At 36.6% G+C, this 14,646-nt stretch overlaps 1 protein-coding gene across 13 annotated transcripts in view; it reads right to left on the minus strand.

The window, feature by feature from the left end:
• Positions 1-1,684: 1,684 nt before the first annotated feature.
• The window catches only part of NBEA (neurobeachin), a 509,188-nt gene continuing 496,226 nt past the window's right edge, over positions 1,685-14,646 (minus strand). For all 13 annotated transcript variants that reach the window (XM_038174546.2, XM_072032602.1, XM_072032605.1 and 10 more), the window contains 4 exons: positions 9,987-10,088; positions 6,176-6,372; positions 5,306-5,457; positions 1,685-3,480 (listed from right to left, as the gene is read on the minus strand). In XM_038174546.2, the coding sequence (XP_038030474.1) occupies positions 3,390-3,480; positions 5,306-5,457; positions 6,176-6,372; positions 9,987-10,088 (542 nt within the window). In that variant the 3' untranslated portion in view covers positions 1,685-3,389. The remainder of the gene's footprint in view (positions 3,481-5,305; positions 5,458-6,175; positions 6,373-9,986; positions 10,089-14,646) is intronic.

A 14,646-nucleotide genomic window follows, 5' to 3' on the forward strand; every position in this document is an offset into this window, starting at 1 on the left:
TTGCCATTTTCATCAGAGCTGCTTCATGTTCCACAGAGTCTCTCAGAGACTCCCTGGAATCAGTAACTCCCATTTCTATACAGGAAAAAGATGAGTCACTCTAGCTTTACAATGTGAACGAGATGGAACAGTTGATGCTTTGGAAAAGTCTTGTGACATAAACTGGAGATCTGCACATAATAGGGACCTTGAGCCTACATTAAGGGTCCTTGAGTCCTGGTTTTAGCTGGGATAGAGTAAATTTCCTTCATAGGGGCTGGTATGTGCTGTGGTTTGGATTTAGGGTGAGAATAATGCTGATAACACACCAATGTTTTTAGTTATTGCAGAGCAGTGCTCACACAGAGTCAATGACTGATTTGCTTCTTGCACTACCCTGCAGAGGGCACAGGACACGGTTGGTCAATGGGCAGAGGCCAATGGGATGGAGTTCAACATGACTAAGTGCCGGATCCTGCACTTTGGCCACAACACCACCATGAAATGCTACAGGCTTGGGGGAGAGTGGCTTGAAAGATGTGCAGAGGAAAAATCTGGGGGTGTTGGTCGATGCTCGCCTGAACATGAGCTGACAGTGTGCCCAGGTGGCCAAGAAGGCCAACGGCATCCTGGCTTGTGTCAGGAATAGTGTAGCCAGCAGGAGGGGGAGGTAATTGTCCCCTGTACTCATCATTGATGAGGCTGCACCTCGAGTGCTATGTTCAGCTTTGGGCCCCTCAATACAAGAAGGACATCAAGGCCCTGGATCACGTCCAGAGAAAGGCCACAAAGCTGGTGAAGGGCCTGGAACACAAGAGGAGCAGCTGAGGGCACTGGGATTGTCTAGTCTGGAGAAGAGGAGGCTCAGGGGAGACCTTATTGCTCTCTGCAACTACCTGAAAGGAAGGTGTGGGGAGCTGGGGGTTTGCCCCTTCTCAGAGGTAACCAGTGATAGGACTAGAGGGAATGGCCTCAAGTTGGGCCAGGGGAGGTTCAGGTTAGAAATTAGGAGACATTTCTTCTCAGAAGGATCAGTCAGGCATTGGAATGGGTTGCCCAGGAAGGTGATAGAGTCACTGTCCCTGGGGGTGTTTAAGGAAAGGTTGGACCTGGTGCTTAGGGACGTGGTTTTATGGAGTGATATTAGTAGTAGGGTTATGGTTGGACTGGATGATCTCGATGGTCTCTTCCAACCTTAATAATTCTATGATTTGATATTATATATCTATCTATCTACAGTTACTTACTATAACTTTGTAGGGACCTCAGCATTTTCAGAAGGTGATTTATCCCACCCATTTTGTTCTGCTGTGCAGGAGTGTAGATACCTAACTTTCAATGCCTAAAACAAGAAGAAATTAGTTCTGTCTTATCAGATATTGAGAGATACCCAAAATGGCTATCAACAGATCTTTGCTTTCTGTGAGGTGTATTATAAAAGTTTATTGCCTGTTCACAAGGATTCTTCTGCTGATCAAAGTATCTTCAGTAGTTTCTCTTCATGTACTGGAAATCAAATGAGTTGCAAAACACACTCTGTAACCTCTCTTTTATTTCTTGACACCCCAGGAAATACAACCACCCAGCATACATAATTTTTGGCATATACATTGTCTGTAAGAGAGGATTTCTTAAAATAATTGCTTGCTCCTAATGATAATGTGAACTATTTGATGAAAAATTCATTGAAATGAAAAACTATCACTGAATTCTTTGCATATTTTATTTTTCTTTTTGATTTCCAACTCACACACATCTGGCATATTTTACATCTTTGCAATAAAACATGGTTACAATAGCTTAAGGAATTTATATATCCAAAATATTTCACCATGATCTCAAGATGAAATGAACTTGTCTTCCAGATGTTCAATAGTCTCCCAATTCTAAGCTACGAACTCAAGATATTGCTTACAGACTGGTGATGAATAACTTAATCATTACACTGATCCCCATGATTTCCGAATCTTATAAATACAAACAACAATGAAGAGGGAAATTCAGTGCTAAACTTACTAATACAAGGTGGAGAACAAATAAGTAATCACATCAATAAATAATGATATGTTTCTGGTGCAAAGTGCCAATACAAAGAATCCATTATCTTTTTAAATAAATGACTGCAAATGAGTGTAAATTCTGAGAAAATTACATTCCTGTTACATGCCTCATAGCCCTACCGACACAATATGTACATCTATGACAATACAGTCACCAAATATACAAAGAAGAAACATGAATTAAAGTGTATATACCCCTGGGTGTGTAATTTGATCAGTACAATGTGCAGAAAATTATTCCGATAATTATCATTGCAGTATTGTAAAACATGAAGTGCCTTAGTCTGAGTGGCTTCAGGTGAGATTTTCAGAAGAACCCAAAAGAATAACTTCAGTCACCTCCACAATGAAGCTAAGGCTGTTGAATAAACCAAGCTGCTCAGAGGAAAAATGAGGGAAAAAAATTATTTGAGGCTCTCTGGCCCAATGGTTTGTATGCCAAATGCTAATAATCCAGAAGTATAGCACTTTGTCTGTATTGGGAATAATTAAGCATTACAAAGCATTAAACTGAACTTACACTCTTTGCTCCCTTTCTATCTAGTCTTTGAATTTAAAAGGGAGGAATTTAATTTCTATTGTATAAAGTATAAATATGGCAAATGATGGCTTTTTATCCAAATGCTTTATGAGCAGAACTCCACTTAAAAGGGGTAAAGTTTAGATTCAAAAAGTGAAAAACATGTGTTGGTGAAAATGTCAAAATTACTGTTTGCACCCAAATTCAACCCTTTAACACAAGCTGTACCCTTAGGCAGATTTCCAGTTTGATTTGTGTGAATGCACCTGTTCCTTCAAGACATCAGGTTTAAAGTACATGCAAGTTGTAACTCCACAATAAAATTAAGAAACAGTTTTGTTCTTTATACAAGGTTTTACTTTTACAAAAGTATCCCTTTAAAGTTAAGATGTGCATCTGATGTACAAAGTATCAAACGTATTTTTTTTTTTAATCTCAGCTTGAAAAGAGGCTGGAAATGGGATGCATGTTAGGTTCATAGCCTAAACATTGAAACAACTGGACACAAGGTTCCTCAGAATTTGCAAAAGTCTCTTGTGGCGCATCCTACTACCTTTTCTCAATAAACAAAGATATATGAAATAATTACCAAAACATCTCCTAATTCATATAATTTACATGATACAAGCTTGCTTTTCAGCAGCTGGTGTTCAGTTGTGAAAAAACACACAAAGTAAAATGGTTGCTGACTACAATGTACAGCTATTGCTGGGTGTAATGGAATGTACAACGGAGGTCAATGCAGACGTGGTTTTCCACCAGAGACTACACCTTTCATTGCAGCACTTGTGCTCTCAGCTTTACCTGGGCTTTCAGTTCTTCATTCTGCTTCAGTATCTGTTCTGATGTTCATAATGCCACCGGTTAAAATCTATATTAAAAGCTACGATGCTGCCAGAAGCCATGCCAGTAATCAGAGTTCTGAAAAAGATAGGAAAGACATTTGTGTTAATCCTCTTTTACCTAATCATGGCTTGCATAAACAGTAAAAAATCTACAAGAACAAGTCTCTTTAGCAATACTGTATGAAAGTTAAACTCATGGGTGTGCTCTGTTTGCCATAGAGACACTAAATTTAAATATCTATATATGAAACCAGTTCCCGTATTCTCATTTTATGGTCAACCATAACGAACACAGCTCCTTCCATTCACCTTTGCAGAGATAAAAGCACAGGACCATTTTATATGTTCTTTGTCTTGCATTGTCTCTAGCTGCCTCCCTTGGAAGGGTGTGGGTGGGTTTTCACTAGGTCGTATGTGCCACCCCTTATGTGTACCTCAGACCTCCGAAGTATCTCAAACAGAAAGTACTAAGTGGCTATGGGGAGGCAACCGAATTAGGGCCCTAATCAATACCCTCAAAATAGCCTGAGACCTACTCTCCACAGGTCACTATGCATGTACTAAGGTGTACTAAGTTGTCCTTTTGACTTCACAGTCTGTAGTGAGTAAATCTCCTCTGGTTACTATGGGAGCTTATTATCATTGCTTTCTGTAAGCTGATCACACCCTGGTACTCCTAAAAAGCTTCACATGGAAATTTACCCCTATATTTATGTTCTGGTGGCAATGGTTGAGGTGATTTTCCAGTTATCATCAACACTCCAATTCTGGTAGCTGAATTCTAAAATTGGATTAGATATCTATCTCCACTTCTATCACACCATACAAAATCCATTCTCTGCTTAATTAAGCAACCAAAGCTAAACAGGTACTTAAAGCACTTCACACAGCTGGGGCTTCCCAACCTAATATTACAATCAGGGATAGAGAAAATGGGCTACCAGAAAATTTTCACAGTGTAAATAAATATCTTAGAACACAGCACAGTACTGTATGAAAACTGGCAAATACTGCATAAATTGGCAAAGCTCCAGAAGCAAATAGGCCTTTTCCAGTAATTTAGTTTTGATTAAACTGTTTGAGACAAAAATATTTTTTCTCATTATTTACTCAGATATGAATAAATTAGGTGCATGTTTAATTTATAGGTGCTTTTATTGCTTTAAAAAATGGATACATAGATAGGAATGCTGAAAAGTGTAAGAAAAACTTTAGCGAATGTTGTATGATTTTTCTAACATCCCGTGAGTTCTTTGCAGCATTTTGTATATTAATAAGAAATACAAGACTCATGCATGATGTAAACAGTGAATGCACTCATAGTCCTGCATAAATGCAACATATAGGTTTACATTATAATCACATTACAATAGTAGTCCAAGTGTTGGGGTCACATATATTTACATTTGCACTGTGCATTCTAGTGCCACAGCAATCACTGTACATATCTAGGTCTGTACCCTGCATCTCCATTGCTCAGAGAAAGTCAAAAGGAAAGGACTGTACCCATTCTGGTGGATAGATCCACTGATAATACTGCACGTTATAGTTTAGGTGCAAACCTCAAGAAGCTCTCAAGCTCTACATTGCTGAAAATCAGAAGTAAGACATAAATTTTGTATTTTTTTTTTTTAAAAAGTGTTTATTAATAGGTACTACTGCAGTCTGATCCAGTCTGGCTGCTTGCATGCTCTTAAGTTAATGTAATTTTACTAGTACTTTTGGTAGCTGATTCTCTGGCTTACTAACTTTAGTGATATAAGACCTCACCTTAAAGTTAAGCACCTACATTGTGAGACTCAAGGATCAGACATCATGCTGATTAAAACAAATCAAACAGATCATGACCTGGGTAGTGGTTCTTTCTGCTATTTACATACAAATATTAATGACAAACTCACCTCTGATCATGAGACAGATCCATCGCTCTTATGCCAGCATCACAGCCAGGGTAGATATAGAGCTGCTTGAAGTCACAGGCCTGCCATACTTCTACCACACCATTGTCTCCTCCTGTCACCAGGTTCTGCCCATCACTGCTCAGGAGAATGGCCTTCAGAAGAATAAGACAAAACCCATGTATGCAGTCAGCTTTTATGGAAAATGATCAGTGCCACTAATATATTATCAACTTATGGGAATTTTTTGTTCTCTGTTCACTTTAAAGTTGAAGAGAAAGACTTCCACTCTTCTTTCTCTCAAATAAAAGCAATAAAAGTACAAGTTTTGGATCACTAAATTTTAAATAAAAAACTATGTGGTTTTAAATATGATATATAACCACAAAACTCTTCCAGTGTATACACCAAGACTTAAATTGAGGACATAACATTTCTCTGTCCTACAAAACTCAGTGCCATCACTAACACCTAAAGCACAGCAGCAATCTGCATTCCTAATGTTGCTTCAAGTGCTCTTGACAGAGCAGAGCCCTGAAGGCATGAATTCCTGTCTTGGCTAATAAATGAAGAATGGACTCATTCCAGAGTATTTTGTTTTAAAGGTATATTTCCCACTGAAATTTGATTTCAAACAAAAGTTCCATGTATTGTATGGGACCATAAACAATTTGTTCTTATTTATCTGAAAAAGCTCAAGTGCACTTTTGCATTTGGAGATGGAGATGAGAGGATTTGCGTTTGAATATAACTTAACTAGGAGGTGGCAACTTAACATGTACGATTTCCTTTAAAATACACTGCAGATAAATTCAATTTGTTTTAATAAATAAAGGCAAGACACAACAAATACTTGTTTGCATTTAGATTTACCCTGGTTGAATCATTGATCTCCATCTGAGCTAAGAGTTTGCCATTAATGCTGAAATTGCTGAACCGTCCTCGTTCATAGTAGATGATGCAGTGACCTTCACTGGATACTGAAATTAAGCGAGGATACAAGCAGTTTTCTGTTCCTTCCAGGGCTCTCAGCAAATCTCCAGTAATTGTGTGTACAAGACAAGGACCTTCTGCATATGAAAACATAATATATCATGCTTTTGCTGTTTATACAAACTATATACTCTGTGCACAGAGGCAACACATAATACACATTTATATTAGTCCTGCATAGATATGAGAAGATGCAATTCTAGCCTAAATAATTTAAAATAGACAACAGAACAGACAATGCAAGAGCTAGTGGATGAAAAAATAGATAAAAAATGCCTAATAGTGTTAGTTCATTATTTCCTTAAACTGGTAGTAGTTATCATTGATCTACCTCTAAAATATATTTTCCTTTTTCCAAGCATTCAGAGGCCTTGGTCTTAGTGCTTTCCTCCAAGAACATGAACTCTCCTTAGCCTGCCCATTCACATTAAACAGATGGGGCCCTATCACTGACTAGGAGCAACTCCCAGAGGGCATGTAATCATATCACTGCAAATTTCTCCTATAGTCAATGGCAGTTCCTATAGGTCCTCTCCCCCAGTGAATGTATTACATGCATAGATTTCAGTCCTGAATTGCTTTAACAATGAGTGTCATCTGACAGCCAAGAGTAACTATGATATTGGGACTGTAAGACCATGCTATAACTGCATTTACTCCAGAGAGATTTTAATATGAGATTTTAATGTCTGATTATTATTATTATTATTATTGCTGATGAAAGAAAAACACAGCTATGAGATCTATGAGGTATGTTTTAAGATGCAACACTATGATATCTCCGTTTCAAGATCTATGGGAATGTTCTTTTGAAAATGAGATCTGTAATCCTACTGAGAAAAATAGTCTCTTCTGTGGTAAATGTAATAAGTCATGGTAAATACTAAATATTTTCTTTTACAAATCACAAGATACTCCTGGACAGCATAATAATCTCTTCCTTGTACAATTGGTTTATGACCCTGAAAATAAATTCATACTGGCAGACTCAGCCACCTCATGTTAAGCCATTGTAACTTCTCTGAAGATCACACTGCAGCTGGGTTTGGCCAGGTAGAACAAATCACAGCATCACTGAACTTGTCTGTGAGCTCTCCAGTGCACATTCTTATTTGTATTTGCAACAAGCTTTATGTAGAGAGACTCCAAGTCTGACTGGGTTTTCAGGATAAAAATGCAATGGAATTGATTTATTTTATCATAATAATACTGAAATGCCAGTGATGCCTCTACTTTTAAAATAATTACCATGTTAGAGTTTCAAAAATAAAAATGTAATAACTTCATGTTTAAGTGCACTGACAAAGCTGCCACTACCTTGGCTCAACTGATTGGTCATAGGCACTAAAAGGCACTAAAAGGCATCTTCAGATTTAGGATTCTGGGATAAAGACGGAATCTATTGAGCGACCACTCTTTTTATTGGTTAAGAACATGCAAACATTGACCTGAGTCACAGAATTTTCTGAGAAGAATTCCATTTGTGTGGTCTCCCTGCCTCAGTGCAGGTTGTCTGGAGGGCTGTAGGTGTGATGGAGGTGCAACAGGGAGGGAAAAAATGCTTTATGTATATGTATAGGCTTTTTTATGTATATGTAAAGGATTTTATTTATATGGGATAGAGTTTGTAAAGGAGGGACATGGGAAGAGTAACTCAGGGGACAGGATCTGACAGGGTAGGTCTCCATCTCCGTGGATCCATTACAAATACATTCTGGATTTGACATAAAAAATCTTTGGTCCCCTTGCAGCCTTTACCTTTAAAATATATTACTTAATGAAGCAGAAGATAACTGAGTACACATCCAGCTATTTTGATAAGAGGAAATTTACAAGATAGTTGAAAAGGGTACTTTGGCAGTAAAATCATATAAGGCTGCCTAAGAAGATAAAGAAATAGCAGTGCTGCAAAACAAAACTCGGTTCATATTCACCATGCATTTTATTTATAAGTGTCCTGACTTCGCCTACCACTGCTATGTAGTAAGTCATTACCAAAGTTAATGACCCATTTGCATTTCCTGTTAAAAATGTCTTTACTAAAAGTTTTATACTCAGCTTTGAAAAAAAAAGGGGAGTTCTGAGTCAGTATAAAAGATGATAACCTAGGAGCTTAGCTGTGAGCAAAAGGGGGCAGGACAAATATCATGTCCTTCCTACTCTCAGAAGCAGCAACCTTTCTAAAAAGGAATTCAAGGACATTCAGAGGGATTTATGGAGCTTCTCTCCTATGAAGAGAGTCTGAGAGAATTGGGGTAGTTCAGCCTGAAGAAGAGAAGGCACCAGGGAGACCTTAGAGCAGCCTTCCAGTACCTTCCAGTACCTACAGGAAAGCTGGTGAGGAGCTCTTTGTCAGAGGGAGTAGTGATAGAACAAGGGGGAGTAGCTTTAAATTAAAAGAGGGTAGGTTTGCATTAGACATTGGGAAGAAATTTTTTAAAAAGAGGGTGGTGAGGCCCTGGAGCAGGTTACCCACAGAAGCTGTGGATGCCCCATCCCTGGAGGTGTTCAAGGCCAGGCTGGATGGGGCTTTGGGCAAGCTGGTCTGGTGGGAGGTGTCCCTGCCCATGACAGGGAACTAGATGATCCAACCTAAATTTTTCTATGATTCTATGATACTATAAATAAAATATAAAATAGATATCACTGTGAACTGAGAAAGCAAATGACTGGATAAGGATATAGGAGTGGAGTGGAAATGAAGTAGGAGGAGATACAAGGAAGACAACTTTAAGGAATGGTAAGGTTAGTGTAAAAAAAAAAGGGAAATAAGAAAGGAGAAGAGATAACATAGCTCAAAGGACAGTAAGAGCTACATGCTAGAGAAGAGGGAGCCAAAGAAGAAAGAATGACAGCAAAAGACATGAAGTTTGCCAAAATAAGAAAATAACCTAAACGAGAAAGAGAAGTGGGGGAAGAAAAGTGAATGTGGAATTAAAGGGAAAAGAAGAAGTTGGGCAGAACAAGTGAGAAATAGAATAAGGAAAGATTAAGAAAACACTCATTTATGTGAGTGCTTTATTTACATGGATGATCAGAGTTCTAGAGAAGACTGCTGCAGGTTTGTAAAGGTAATTTGAAAATTTATATTAGTAACTATTGGATACTCTGGATTCTATAAACAAATAACGAGCAGCATGTGAACAGATGGCTCAAAAATTTTAATGGAAGTAGTGTAATAGCAAACCTGTAAACTCCTGATTATTTGGAAACCTATCCACTAAAAAAAGTCTGCTGTGTGAAATGCTGGTCTATGGATTCCAAAACAAGGAAATTGTCTATGCTTCCCTTGCCAAGGAGACTCAAGTCCGTCACACAAACTGCCCTTTAATTAAAGATCAGGTTGGAGAATTTGGAGGTGGCCCTACCCTAAATCCAGGTCTCTATCACGAATTTTCTTCAAAATAAGATTGTTAGTTACTGATTATTATATAATTCTTCCAAATCTGTGGATAGTAGTAGTGGTGCTTGGAAAGAGCAATCAACTTAATTTGTGTCTAAGCATCTGAAGTCCAGATAGACAGTAATAATGCTCAGAGGAAGCAGCTGAAGATTCCCCCAGAATTACAGAACATCTTGGTAGAAGAGACTTCGGAAAATTAAAGTATATCTTGCTTGAAGGAAGACCAAAAAGTACCATTAAGAAAGGCTCTAAAAATATTATGTCTTAAATCATAAAAGTATTTCTGACCTTTAGCACCACTGATGACAAGTCCCAGCTCTGCACAGACTGACACACAGACAACTTCATGGTCATGACCAGTCAGAACAGCCCGAGGAGCTGGATAATCACCTGTTAAAAAAAAAAATAATAAAATAAAAAGGAAACAACAGACAAATACCAGATTTTTTTTTTTTTTTGACAACAAAAGAACTGAGAACTGTGCTCTGATTTGCATTAAATCAGTAAGCATCAAAGGAAAGTACAGTCTGTTTAAATATCTCATACCTAGGTTTTTGAACAAAATACTTTCAGACATTGTAAAGTTTCACATATGCAGCTTCTCAATCCATTAAGTTATACACTAACATAAAGCAAACTCCTTTGTTTAGAAATGATGGACTCCATGATGTTTGCAATACATGAGTGATAAAAATACATGGCTGTTTTATGATCTAAAAATACTGAAAATTTAAAATTTCACATAAGGAAAACAACTGGTGGTGGTGTCAAACACATCTGTAATGTAAGTATCTGATATTGAACATATATGTCTGTAGCCTTCTTCTAGGAACCTAAAGAGTAGGATAAGTCGAGGATTTTCTTATGTTAATGTTTGTAATTTCTTTCATGAAGCTGTAGGGGGGGAGAGAGGAGGAGCAGCACTGTACTAGAAAGATACAGCTATTGCATAGACATTATTGATTCAGAATCACATTGAATGATTATAGATAAAAATTATAATTAAATATGGTTATAAATATACATCATTTCATACATATCACTGTAGGTGCGTATGCCATTTTTATCACATTTAATTTTACTAAAGAGTAGAGTAGACTATTCTCAAAACATTTATTTTATACATACAGGAGAAAAAAATATTTTATTGTGGATTCTAACAGGTAGCCATTTATGGAGCATTTCTGTTTTTTTTTTTTTTTTTTTTCCCAATAATAACAGATGCTGACATCTTAACAGTGAAACTCCTGTATGCAGTAAGGAAGTGCTCAGTATTTGATATCACTTTGCCAGGCAAAGAAAAGCTATGTAGCAACAGAAAATTTGTGACCTGCTAGACAACAGAGATTTCATACGGTTATATTTTCTTCGTACACATGAAATACAGAAAATTGGAAAATACCAAAAGACTGGCACTCTGCCAGTATAGTTCAGAAATGATCTGGGAAACTACAGATGAATTACCATAACATTAACCCTCCAAATAATAATAATAATAATAATAAAGTAAAATAATAATAATAATAATAATAATAATAATAATAATAATAATAATAATAATAATAATAATAATAATAATAATAATATAGTCTAGAGTTCAGTCAACAAAGAATTGAACACCAAAATCTCATTAATGCCAGTCTCCATGCTGTACTGCAATGGGAGTCTTGTCAAGCAAGCTTTTTATCTGCTTTGGACAGGACGACAGGTATAGTTGATAAAGACGGCTATTTTAGAATGGCTTCCATGTATTTTTTTCCTAAGACATTTGACTTAGTAGTACAAGATTTTGATTTAAACTTGTTTTATATGGAACTGCCTGATGACAGCAGGGATGTTACAGCAGTGAGTTCACTGACAGGTCTGAATATTTTTTGTCCATAAGAGGGTACCCACTAGGAGCTAGGTATTAGGATACTGGATATTGAGGTATTGCCCTGGGGAGCAGGAAGTAATTCTTGGCCAAATACTAGGCAGTAACTTTATCCACAGAATAATATAAAATCTTTTCTGGTAAGATATAATAACATACAGCTGATACAAAGATTCATGGGCAACTGCATAAAGAAAAGAGAAAGCTATTACTATAGCATTCTCTGCATTGTCTTGTTAAATAATAACATGGCCAAATGCATTTTAATTATTTTATTTATTTTGAATGCAGTTAGGTGGAAGGTTGCCACTGCTGACAAACACAAGCTCTGCTCACTTGAGACATTATTTTGGTTTGGAAAGCACTGAGACAGAGACGGATTTATGAAGTCAGAACGCAGAACTGCCTCAACATTAGCTTTCAATGCAATGCCCTAAAATAGCTAATATGAATCAGGAATTATCTTACTACTTTAGACTGGAAAGAAAATTGTACCCACGTTTTCAGAAATGAGCTCCAATAAAGGTCACACAACTGATATAGAGAGTAGGATAGGAGGTTGCACAGAGTTTAAAGTGTTTTCTCTCTTCACTGCACAGGCAGCAGAGCAGTGACTTGGTTGCCATAGCCAGGGAGTTAAAGGCGTAAAAGATGTCCAATAGCTCAGAAATTTATCTTACAGTTAATAGCACAACAGGGTCCAGTGGGTGAATGGCTGCACATATTTCAACCCTGCTATAAAATGCAGTTTCCTACCTGCAAAAACAGTTAAACACTAAAACAAATTAACAAGGGAGCTACTGGAGTATCTAAACGATAGTGCAAGGGTTTCTGAAAGATATACTTTAGGAATGGGTCTTGAGTAGAATTTTGTGGGTCAAAGAATTTAGTCTTTTTTATTGCAGATACTCACACTATATAAACCTGTTAATAAATTAATGAAACAGCTAGCTGGCTATGTGACTTGGAAGGGTATTCCAGAACTTTCCTACTGTGAAGGACAGAAATATTCCGATTGTCAGTGTGAATCTATTCTTGCATACCTTATATCTCTTTGTTCTTATGTCAGCACTGTCCTTTAGCTTCAGGTCTTCTCTCTCGCTTATGTTTTCTCTACTCATTCTTATAGAAGAAACCAGCCCTCCTAGCCCTTCCTTTTGACTTTATTAAAAAAAACACCACTCTTATAAACTTCTTTGAAGTGACAGGCTTGTCTCTTTTTAGTCTTTGCAGTTACCCACTTAAGCTCCTGTAGCACTCTGAGTTTTTTCTTAACATGTGTGTAGCCAGAATTGTATATAATAGTTCTTGAAATTTTACAATGAATCTACAGTATTTCTTGACTAAGAAATAGTCAACACTAAACACTTCTGTTATCAAAATTTTAATTAATAGTCCTATGTGTTTTACAATCACTTTCTGAAGCAATTGAGAACTACCAAACATAGATTTACAGACTTCATTTTTGTATCCAATAATACAGGATAGGTCAATCTACTTGGTCTTATCATTGCTTTGTACAGACACATCAACAATTTTGCTATCTCTGATGAAAATAGGTACCTTGGTAAATCCTAGTTTCTCAATCTTCAATTTACCTCAAAAGAAAAAAATCTTTCTGATCTGGAAATTGAAGATGTAAATTGATCAAAACTTTACTGGTATTGAAGGATGGATTTTGGAAGAAACAGAGAAAGACATCAGGTATGTATGATCAAAGATGGCTATATTTTGAGGCTTAGATTCCTATAATTTCTGAATCAGCGCTGCTATTCAGAATCCTCTGTCTCCTTCTAAGGTATTCTTTTCTCCAATGGCCTAATAGAAAAGTGTATACATATATATACATGTATACATATACACGTACACGCAAACATACACACACACACACATATATATGTCTAAAGCTATCTTTAGAATTTTCCCATTCTTTTCTTTTTTCTTCTGTATATCTTCCAGGAATCAAAAGGAATTATGCTGAAGTTTTCCTTGGCCTTATTTCTGATTACAGAAATGCACACATCAGTCTGCCAGTAACAGTGAATGAAATTAGTTGATTGTTAGAGACTTTTAAGCAGAAAAGGAAATACTACTTTCAGAGGAACATTTTCCTCATCCTTTCCTCAGAAAATACTATAAAATCATGGAACTGTAGAATGGCAGAATCTGAAAAATTAGCACATTAATTGACATTTTATCTTACAAACAGAAATACTTACAAGAAAAAACTGCCCTTATCTAAAGTTGTGGTTTTCAGTAAATACAAATTAATAATAGCATAAAATCATTATTTTTTAATAGTCATAAAATCATTATTTTTTAATAGTCAGACACTAATTGAAAATAGGATTTTTCCCTTTAGAACTCAAAGAAAAAAATATTCAATGATGCTTTCTATAGGAAAAGCTGTGGCATGGGGGAGTGAACCTCAATCACATTACATTTTATTGCTAAGGACAGAAGATGTGAACTCCAGGAATCATTCAAAATCTAGCAAAATATTCTGTCACTGTCACATCATATCTGATAGATGCAGCCAGAGGTCAGAGGATGTAGCTCTGAGGGAATTGCAGGTGAAAACATCCTACCTATGAACTGAAATACCATCACTGTAAATCCCCTGTAATTTCCCCAAAGGAGCAGCTCTGAACCAAATTACTAGATGGCAGAAGGAAAAAACATATCTGTGATGTATTTCTAAACAAGCAGATTCTTCTACAAAGTCCAAAATAAAATACTTTTAAGTCTTTCCTTCTCTCTGAAAAACATGTTTAATACCATTGTAAAGTATTACAATGTAACAGCACTTTCACAAGGTAAGGAAAGGAAAAGGGAAAAGGGAAAAAGCAATGGACAGTGTCATCATTTTTTTTATCATATTGTACATTTCCAGGAATTATGTACTGTTTGCCATGGGAACACATAAGAGCGGCTTCTACTTAAAGAAATATGAGACCACAACGTAAATTCCAGCTTCCATTTGATCTCTGACTTTCATGGAAGAAAGTACAAGGTTATAACCGAATTATTTGTTGAAAATAAAATCCTTATGATACAAGGTTGGTTTTTGTTTGT

Source organism: Anas platyrhynchos, chromosome 1, assembly GCF_047663525.1.
Source record: "Anas platyrhynchos isolate ZD024472 breed Pekin duck chromosome 1, IASCAAS_PekinDuck_T2T, whole genome shotgun sequence".
In the NCBI taxonomy this organism is placed as follows: Eukaryota; Metazoa; Chordata; class Aves; order Anseriformes; family Anatidae; genus Anas; species Anas platyrhynchos.